At 64.6% G+C, this 9577-nt stretch overlaps 1 protein-coding gene across 3 annotated transcripts in view; it reads right to left on the reverse strand.

The window, feature by feature from the left end:
- CACNA1F (calcium voltage-gated channel subunit alpha1 F) overlaps positions 1 to 8594 on the reverse strand; it is a 67207-nt gene extending 58613 nt beyond the window's left edge. For all 3 annotated transcript variants that reach the window (XM_071801248.1, XM_071801247.1, XM_071801249.1), the window contains exons 1-3: positions 8043 to 8594; positions 7019 to 7265; positions 6654 to 6759 (exon numbers count right to left, since the gene is read on the reverse strand). In XM_071801248.1, coding sequence (XP_071657349.1) covers positions 6654 to 6759; positions 7019 to 7265; positions 8043 to 8070 — 381 coding nt within the window. In that variant the 5' untranslated portion in view covers positions 8071 to 8594. The remainder of the gene's footprint in view (positions 1 to 6653; positions 6760 to 7018; positions 7266 to 8042) is intronic.
- Between the last annotated feature and the right edge of the window lie 983 nt (positions 8595 to 9577).

The raw sequence follows: 9577 nt of genomic DNA on the forward strand, positions 1-9577 counted from the left end.
GGGACCCCCCGCCTTGAGATCCCATCTCCTGGGGGACAAGGGACAGTGGCATTTGGGACCCCCCAAAGTGTCCCCCCCATTTCCCAGCATCCCCTCCTCCTGGGGGACAAGGGACAGTGGCATTTGGGCCCCCCCCAAAGTGTCCCCCCCATTTCCCAGTGTCCCCTCCTCCTGGGGGACAAGGGACAGTGGCATTTGGGCCCCCCCAAAGTGCCCCCCCCATTTCCCAGCGTCCCCTCCTCCTGGGGTACAAGGGACAGTGGCATTTGGGACCCCCCCAAAGTGTCCCCCCCATTTCCCAGCGTCCCCTCCTCCTGGGGACAAGGGACAGTGGCATTTGGGCCCCCCCCAAAGTGTCCCCCCCATTTCCCAGCGTCCCCTCCTCCTGGGGGACAAGGGACAGTGGCATTTGGGCCCCCCCCAAAGTGTCCCCCCCATTTCCCAGCGTCCCCTCCTCCTGGGGGACAAGGGACAGTGGCATTTGGGCCCCCCCCCCAAAGTGTCCCCCCCATTTCCCAGGGTCCCCTCCTCCTGGGGTACAAGGGACAGTGGCATTTGGGACCCCCCCAAAGTGTCCCCCCCACTTCCCAGCGTCCCCTCCTCCTGGGGGACAAGGGACAGTGGCATTTGGGACCCCCCCAAAGTGTCCCCCCCATTTCCCAGCGTCCCCTCCTCCTGGGGGACAAGGGACAGTGGCATTTGGGCCCCCCCCCCAAAGTGTCCCCCCCATTTCCCAGCGTCCCCTCCTCCTGGGGGACAAGGGACAGTGGCATTTGGGCCCCCCCAAAGTGTCCCCCCCATTTCCCAGCGTCCCCTCCTCCTGGGGGACAAGGGACAGTGGCATTTGGGCCCCCCCCCCAAAGTGTCCCCCCCATTTCCCAGCATCCCCTCTGCCTGGGGTACAAGAGACAGTGGCATTTGGGACCCCCCCAAAGTGTCCCCCCCATTTCCCAGCGTCCCCTCCTCCTGGGGGACAAGGGACAGTGGCATTTGGGCCCCCCCAAAGTGTCCCCCCCATTTCCCAGCATCCCCTCCTCCTGGGGACAAGGGACAGTGGCATTTGGGACCCCCCCAAAGTGTCCCCCCCATTTCCCAGTGTCCCCTCCTCCTGGGGGACAAGAGACATTTGGGGGAACCCCCCCTCGAGATTCCATCTCCTGGGGTACAAGGGACAGTGGCATTTGGGCCCCCCCAAAGTGTCCCCCCCATTTCCCAGGGTCCCCTCCTCCTGGGGGACAAGGGACAGTGGCATTTGGGACCCCCCCAAAGTGTCCCCCCCATTTCCCAGCGTCCCCTCCTCCTGGGGGACAAGGGACAGTGGCATTTGGGGGAACCCCCCAAAGTGTCCCCCCCATTTCCCAGCGTCCCCTCCTCCTGGGGGACAAGGGACAGTGGCATTTGGGGGAACCCCCCAAAGTGTCCCCCCCATTTCCCAGCGTCCCCTCCTCCTGGGGGACAAGGGACAGTGGCATTTGGGACCCCCCCAAAGTGTCCCCCCCATTTCCCAGCGTCCCCTCCTCCTGGGGGACAAGGGACAGTGGCATTTGGGCCCCCCCCCCAAAGTGTCCCCCCCATTTCCCAGCATCCCCTCCTCCTGGGGAACAAGGGACAGTGGCATTTGGGCCCCCCCCCCAAAGTGCCCCCCCCATTTCCCAGCGTCCCCTCCTCCTGGGGGACAAGGGACAGTGGCATTTGGGGGAACCCCCCAAAGTGTCCCCCCCATTTCCCAGTGTCCCCTCCTCCTGGGGGACAAGGGACAGTGGCATTTGGGCCCCCCCCAAAGTGTCCCCCCCATTTCCCAGCGTCCCCTCCTCCTGGGGAACAAGGGACAGTGGCATTTGGGACCCCCCCAAAGTGTCCCCCCCATTTCCCAGCATCCCCTCCTCCTGGGGGACAAGGGACAGTGGCATTTGGGGGAACCCCCCAAAGTGTCCCCCCCATTTCCCAGTGTCCCCTCCTCCTGGGGACAAGGGACAGTGGCATTTGGGGGACCCCCCCACAAAGTGTCCCCCCCATTTCCCAGGGTCCCCTCCTCCTGGGGGACAAGGGACAGTGGCATTTGGGACCCCCCAAAGTGTCCCCCCCATTTCCCAGCGTCCCCTCCTCCTGGGGTACAAGGGACAGTGGCATTTGGGACCCCCCCAAAGTGTCCCCCCCATTTCCCAGGGTCCCCTCCTCCTGGGGGACAAGGGACAGTGGCATTTGGGCCCCCCCCAAAGTGTCCCCCCCATTTCCCAGTGTCCCCTCCTCCTGGGGTACAAGGGACAGTGGCATTTGGGCCCCCCCCAAAGTGTCCCCCCCATTTCCCAGCGTCCCCTCCTCCTGGGGTACAAGGGACAGTGGCATTTGGGCCCCCCCCAAAGTGTCCCCCCCATTTCCCAGCGTCCCCTCCTCCTGGGGACAAGGGACAGTGGCATTTGGGCCCCCCCCAAAGTGTCCCCCCCATTTCCCAGCGTCCCCTCCTCCTGGGGTACAAGGGACAGTGGCATTTGGGCCCCCCCAAAGTGACCCCCCCATTTCCCAGCGTCCCCTCCTCCTGGGGGACAAGGGACAGTGGCATTTGGGCCCCCCCAAAGTGTCCCCCCCATTTCCCAGCGTCCCCTCCTCCTGGGGGACAAGGGACAGTGGCATTTGGGGGACCCCCCGCAAAGTGTCCCCCCCATTTCCCAGCGTCCCCTCCTCCTGGAGGACAAGGGACAGTGGCATTTGGGGGACCCCCCCACAAAGTGTCCCCCCCATTTCCCAGGGTCCCCTCCTCCTGGGGGACAAGAGACATTTGGGGGAACCCCCCCTCGAGATTCCATCTCCTGGGGTACAAGGGACAGTGGCATTTGGGCCCCCCCAAAGTGTCCCCCCCATTTCCCAGCGTCCCCTCCTCCTGGGGGACAAGGGACAGTGGCATTTGGGGGACCCCCCCACAAAGTGTCCCCCCCATTTCCCAGGGTCCCCTCCTCCTGGGGTACAAGGGACAGTGGCATTTGGGACCCCCCCAAAGTGTCCCCCCCATTTCCCAGGGTCCCCTCCTCCTGGGGGACAAGGGACAGTGGCATTTGGGCCCCCCCCAAAGTGTCCCCCCCATTTCCCAGTGTCCCCTCCTCCTGGGGTACAAGGGACAGTGGCATTTGGGCCCCCCCCAAAGTGTCCCCCCCATTTCCCAGCGTCCCCTCCTCCTGGGGTACAAGGGACAGTGGCATTTGGGCCCCCCCCAAAGTGTCCCCCCCATTTCCCAGCGTCCCCTCCTCCTGGGGACAAGGGACAGTGGCATTTGGGCCCCCCCCAAAGTGTCCCCCCCATTTCCCAGCGTCCCCTCCTCCTGGGGTACAAGGGACAGTGGCATTTGGGCCCCCCCAAAGTGACCCCCCCATTTCCCAGCGTCCCCTCCTCCTGGGGGACAAGGGACAGTGGCATTTGGGCCCCCCCAAAGTGTCCCCCCCATTTCCCAGCGTCCCCTCCTCCTGGGGGACAAGGGACAGTGGCATTTGGGGGACCCCCCGCAAAGTGTCCCCCCCATTTCCCAGCGTCCCCTCCTCCTGGAGGACAAGGGACAGTGGCATTTGGGGGACCCCCCCACAAAGTGTCCCCCCCATTTCCCAGGGTCCCCTCCTCCTGGGGGACAAGAGACATTTGGGGGAACCCCCCCTCGAGATTCCATCTCCTGGGGTACAAGGGACAGTGGCATTTGGGCCCCCCCAAAGTGTCCCCCCCATTTCCCAGCGTCCCCTCCTCCTGGGGGACAAGGGACAGTGGCATTTGGGGGACCCCCCCACAAAGTGTCCCCCCCATTTCCCAGGGTCCCCTCCTCCTGGGGGACAAGGGACAGTGGCATTTGGGGGACCCCCCCAAAGTGTCCCCCCCATTTCCCAGTGTCCCCTCCTCCTGGGGACAAGGGACAGTGGCATTTGGGGGACCCCCCCCCAAAGTGTCCCCCCCATTTCCCAGTGTCCCCTCCTCCTGGGGACAAGGGACAGTGGCATTTGGGGGACCCCCCCCCAAAGTGTCCCCCCCATTTCCCAGGGTCCCCTCCTCCTGGGGGACAAGGGACAGTGGCATTTGGGACCCCCCAAAGTGTCCCCCCCATTTCCCAGCGTCCCCTCCTCCTGGGGAACAAGGGACAGTGGCATTTGGGACCCCCCCAAAGTGCCCCCCCCATTTCCCAGCGTCCCCTCCTCCTGGGGTACAAGGGACAGTGGCATTTGGGACCCCCCCAAAGTGTCCCCCCCATTTCCCAGCATCCCCTCCTCCTGGGGGACAAGGGACAGTGGCATTTGGGGGAACCCCCCAAAGTGTCCCCCCCATTTCCCAGCGTCCCCTCCTCCTGGGGGACAAGGGACAGTGGCATTTGGGACCCCCCCAAAGTGTCCCCCCCATTTCCCAGCGTCCCCTCCTCCTGGGGACAAGAGACATTTGGGGGAACCCCCCCTCGAGATTCCATCTCCTGGGGGACAAGGGACAGTGGCATTTGGGGACCCCCCACCTTGAGATCCCATCTCCTGGGGGACAAGGGACAGTGGCATTTGGGACCCCCCCAAAGTGTCCCCCCCACTTCCCAGCATCCCCTCCTCCTGGGGGACAAGGGACAGTGGCATTTGGGACCCCCCCAAAGTGTCCCCCCCATTTCCCAGCGTCCCCTCCTCCTGGGGTACAAGGGACAGTGGCATGTGGGACCCCCCCAAAGTGACCCCCCCCCATTTCCCAGTGTCCCCTCCTCCTGGGGGACAAGGGACAGTGGCATTTGGGCCCCCCCCCCAAAGTGTCCCCCCCATTTCCCAGCGTCCCCTCCTCCTGGGGGACAAGGGACAGTGGCATTTGGGGGACCCCCCCAAAGTGTCCCCCCCATTTCCCAGCATCCCCTCCTCCTGGGGCACAAGGGACAGTGGCATTTGGGACCCCCCCAAAGTGTCCCCCCCATTTCCCAGCGTCCCCTCCTCCTGGGGGACAAGGGACAGTGGCATTTGGGGGACCCCCCCACAAAGTGTCCCCCCCATTTCCCAGCGTCCCCTCCTCCTGGGGACAAGAGACATTTGGGGGAACCCCCCCTCGAGATTCCATCTCCTGGGGGACAAGGGACAGTGGCATTTGGGGACCCCCCACCTTGAGATCCCATCTCCTGGGGGACAAGGGACAGTGGCATTTGGGACCCCCCCAAAGTGTCCCCCCCACTTCCCAGCATCCCCTCCTCCTGGGGGACAAGGGACAGTGGCATTTGGGACCCCCCCAAAGTGTCCCCCCCATTTCCCAGCGTCCCCTCCTCCTGGGGTACAAGGGACAGTGGCATGTGGGACCCCCCCAAAGTGACCCCCCCCCATTTCCCAGTGTCCCCTCCTCCTGGGGGACAAGGGACAGTGGCATTTGGGCCCCCCCCCCAAAGTGTCCCCCCCATTTCCCAGCGTCCCCTCCTCCTGGGGGACAAGGGACAGTGGCATTTGGGGGACCCCCCCAAAGTGTCCCCCCCATTTCCCAGCATCCCCTCCTCCTGGGGGACAAGGGACAGTGGCATTTGGGACCCCCCCAAAGTGTCCCCCCCATTTCCCAGCGTCCCCTCCTCCTGGGGGACAAGGGACAGTGGCATTTGGGGGACCCCCCCACAAAGTGTCCCCCCCATTTCCCAGGGTCCCCTCCTCCTGGGGAACAAGGGACAGTGGCATTTGGGGGACCCCCCCCCAAAGTGTCCCCCCCATTTCCGTGTCCCCTCCTCCTGGGGTACAAGGGACAGTGGCATTTGGGCCCCCCCAAAGTGTCCCCCCCATTTCACAGCGTCCCCTCCTCCTGGGGAACAAGGGACAGTGGCATTTGGGACCCCCCCAAAGTGTCCCCCCCATTTCCCAGGGTCCCCTCCTCCTGGGGGACAAGGGACAGTGGCATTTGGGCCCCCCCCAAAGTGCCCCCCCCATTTCCCAGCATCCCCTCCCCCTGGGGGACAAGGGACAGTGGCATTTGGGACCCCCCCAAAGTGTCCCCCCCATTTCCCAGCGTCCCCTCCTCCTGGGGGACAAGAGATATTTGGGGGAACCCCCCCTCGAGATTCCATCTCCTGGGGGACAAGGGACAGTGGCATTTGGGGGACCCCCCCCCAAAGTGTCCCCCCCATTTCCCAGTGTCCCCTCCTCCTGGGGGACAAGAGACATTTGGGGGAACCCCCCCTCGAGATTCCATCTCCTGGGGTACAAGGGACAGGGGCATTTGGGCCCCCCCAAAGTGTCCCCCCCATTTCCCAGCGTCCCCTCCTCCTGGGGACAAGGGACAGTGGCATTTGGGCCCCCCCCAAAGTGACCCCCCCATTTCCCAGCATCCCCTTCTCCGAGGACCCAGGCGTCCGGGGCGGTTAAACCGGGATTAGCACCGACTCCGGCGCCGGGTAAAGCGGCTTAAGGGGGTGGCACACGTGTGACACGCGCTTCGGGGGACCCAGGCGTCCGGGGACCCCCCCATCCCCCTAGGGACCCCCCCATCACTCCCATTAAGTGGGGGACCCCAGTGTCAGGGTGAACCCCCCTACTCCCACTTCTCTCCACCACCCAAAGCGGCTTCGTTCGCACTTAACGAGCGAAACCAGCGCCTAACTGGGACCAGTTGGGGACAGCGGGGGGGGGGGGAGGGCAGAAGGGGTGCCCCCCGTTATTTGGGGGGGGGAGGTGTAATTTGGGGGTGCTCACCAGGTTGTGGTTGGCGGCGTTGGAATCGTCCTCGGGGAAGGGGATGTAAACCCCCAGGGCCACGCAGTTGGCGAAGATGGTGGCGAGGATGAGGATGTCGAAGGGTCTGGGGTATTGAGGAGGGGGGGGCAGCAATTTGAGGGGGGGGTGCAGCAATTTGGGGTGGGGGGAGCCCCCTAAGCCTGCCCCCCATCCCCTTTGCAACCCCCCAAACCGCAACACACAGCCCCCCCATCCCCATGGGGTCATGGTCAATCCCATCCCGCTGCCCCCTCCCCACCCCAAACTCCCACCGTGACCCCCCCCAAAACCCATGGCCCCCCCCAAAACTTGTGTCCCCCCCCCAAATAAAAGCAAGGCCTCACTTCCACTCGACGATGCTGATGGCGGCGCGGCGGATGGGGTTGTTGAGGCGTAGGCAGAAGAGGGCGCGGGGGGAGCGATGGACCCCCCCCGTGGAGCCCTGACCCTTGTGTTTGGGGTGGGGGGGGCGGCGGTGCCGTTGACCTGGGGGGGTCCCGCCCCCCCCGGGACCCCCGTTGCCTTCTCCTATTGGCCACCCCGGGGCTTGGCCGGTGGCTTCGGCGAAGGACGGCGGCTCCTTGGGGGGTCCTGGGGGTGGGGGGGGGGCACATGGTGAGGATCCCCCCCAAATCTCCTGGACCCTCCCCCCAAACCCTCCTGGATCCCCCCCAAATCTCCCAGACCCCCTCACGTCTCCCAGACCCCTCTAAACCTCCTTGACCTCCCCCAAACCCCCCTGGACCCCCCCCCAAATCTCCTGGTCCCCCCTCAAATCTCCTGGACCCCCCCCAAATCCTCCTGGACCCCCCCCACCAAATCTCCTGGACCCCCCCCAAAACCCCCTGGACCCCCCCCCCCAAATCTCCTGGTCCCCCCTCAAATCTCCTGGACCCCCCCCAAACCCCCTGGACCCCCCCCCCAAATCTCCTGGACCCCCCCAAACCCTCCTGGACCTCCCCCAGATCTCCTGGACCCCCCCCCAAACCCTTCTGGACCCCCCCCCCAAACCCTCCTGGATGCCCCCTGCAAATCTCCTGGACCCGCCAAACCCCCTGGACCCCCCCCCCGCCCAGATCTCCTGGACCCCCCCAAATCCCCTGGACCCCCCCCCAAAACCCTCCTGGACCCCCCCCCAAATCTCCCGGACCCCCCAAATCTCCCAGACCCCTCTAAACCCCCTTGACCTCCCCCCACCCAAGACCTCCAACCCCTGAACACCCACAGACCAGGGAACCCCCCCATACCTTTGGGGACCCCCACATCTCATTGATGACCCCCCCATCTCATTGGGGACCCCCCCTTGAACCCCACACCCCCCCAAGACCCCCCTTGAACCCCCCAAGACCCCTCACCCCCCAAACTCACCCTCCCCATTCTCCTCCGACTCCATCATGGTGAGGGATGTCTTGGGGGGGGAGTCCTGGAGCTGTAAGCGGGGGGGGGGATCAGAGAGGGGTATTTTAGGGGTGTAGGGTAGGATTGGGGTATCTGGGGGGGGGGTCTGGGGGACTCTCAAGGGGATTTGGGGGGCGTGTTGGTGTTTGGGAGCATTTAGGGGTAACACAGGGAGTATTTGGGGAGGGTGGGGGTATTTGGGGGGGTATTTAGGGGGGTTAGGGGGGTATTTTGAGGGGGTTAGGGGGTATTTTGGTGGGTTTAGGGGGTATTTTTGGGGGGTTAAGGGTGTTTAGGGGTGTCCATGGGCGCCGGGGTAGCTCCCAGGGCTCATCCTGTGTCCCCCCCCCCCCCGGGCTCGTTACTGGCAGGAGATTAAGGGCTTAACGAGGGCGAGCGCTGGGGGGGGCGCTGCCCACGTGCGGGGACACACGGACGGACATGGGGACGGACATGGGGACGGACGTGGGGACACAAGGGACCCGCCGCCACCGGTCCTCCCCCAGCTGCCCCCCGCACGCCGGTTCCTGCCCCGGTGACCCCAAAAAGGCCCCGTTTCCCCCCCTTCACCCCCACCAGCATCATTTCCGCCCCCTCACAAGCAGCACTTCCCCCTCAGACCCCGTTTTCCTCCCCATTTCCCCTCTCACAAGCACCATTTCCCCCCAGGCCCCATTTCCCCCTCAGCCCCCATTTCCCCCTCAGACCCCATTTCCCCCCCCCAGCCCCCTATTTCTCCCCCATTTCCCCCCTCGCAAGCAGCACTTCCCCCTCAGACCCCGTTTTCCTCCCCATTTCCCCTCTCACAAGCACCATTTCCCCCTTTACTGCCCCTCACAGGCCCCATTACCCCCCAGGCCCCATTTCCCCCTCAGACCCCATTTCCCCCCCTCAGACCCCTTTTGCTCACCCATTTCCCCCTCAGGTCCCATTTCCCCCTCATTTCCACCCCCTCACAACCACCATTTCCCCCTCAGACCCCATTTTCCTCCCCATTTCCCCTCTCACAACCACCATTTCCCCCTTTACTACCCCTCACAACCACCATTTCCCCCCCTCAGACCCCTTTTTCTCACCCATTTCCCCCTCAGACCCCATTTCCCCCCCTCAGACCCCTTTTTCTCACCCATTTCCCCCTCAGACCCCATTTCCCCCCCTCAGACCCCTTTTTCTCACCCATTTCCCCCTCAGACCCCATTTCCCCCCCTCAGACCCCTTTTTCTCACCCATTTCCCCCTCAGACCCCATTTCCACCCCCTCACAACCACCATTTCCCCCTCAGACCCCATTTTCCTCCCCATTTCCCCTCTCACAATCACCATTTCCCCCTTTACTGCCCCTCACAGGCACCATTACCCCCCAGGCCCCATTTCCCCCTCAGCCCCCATTTCCCCCCCTCAGCCCCCTATTTCTCCCCCATTCCCCCCCTCACAAGCACCATTACCCCCTCAGCCCCCATTTCCCCTCCTCAGCCCCCTATTTCTCCTCCATTTTCCCCCTCAAAC

Source organism: Patagioenas fasciata, chromosome 36 (assembly GCF_037038585.1).
Source record: "Patagioenas fasciata isolate bPatFas1 chromosome 36, bPatFas1.hap1, whole genome shotgun sequence".
Classification (NCBI taxonomy): domain Eukaryota; kingdom Metazoa; phylum Chordata; class Aves; order Columbiformes; family Columbidae; genus Patagioenas; species Patagioenas fasciata.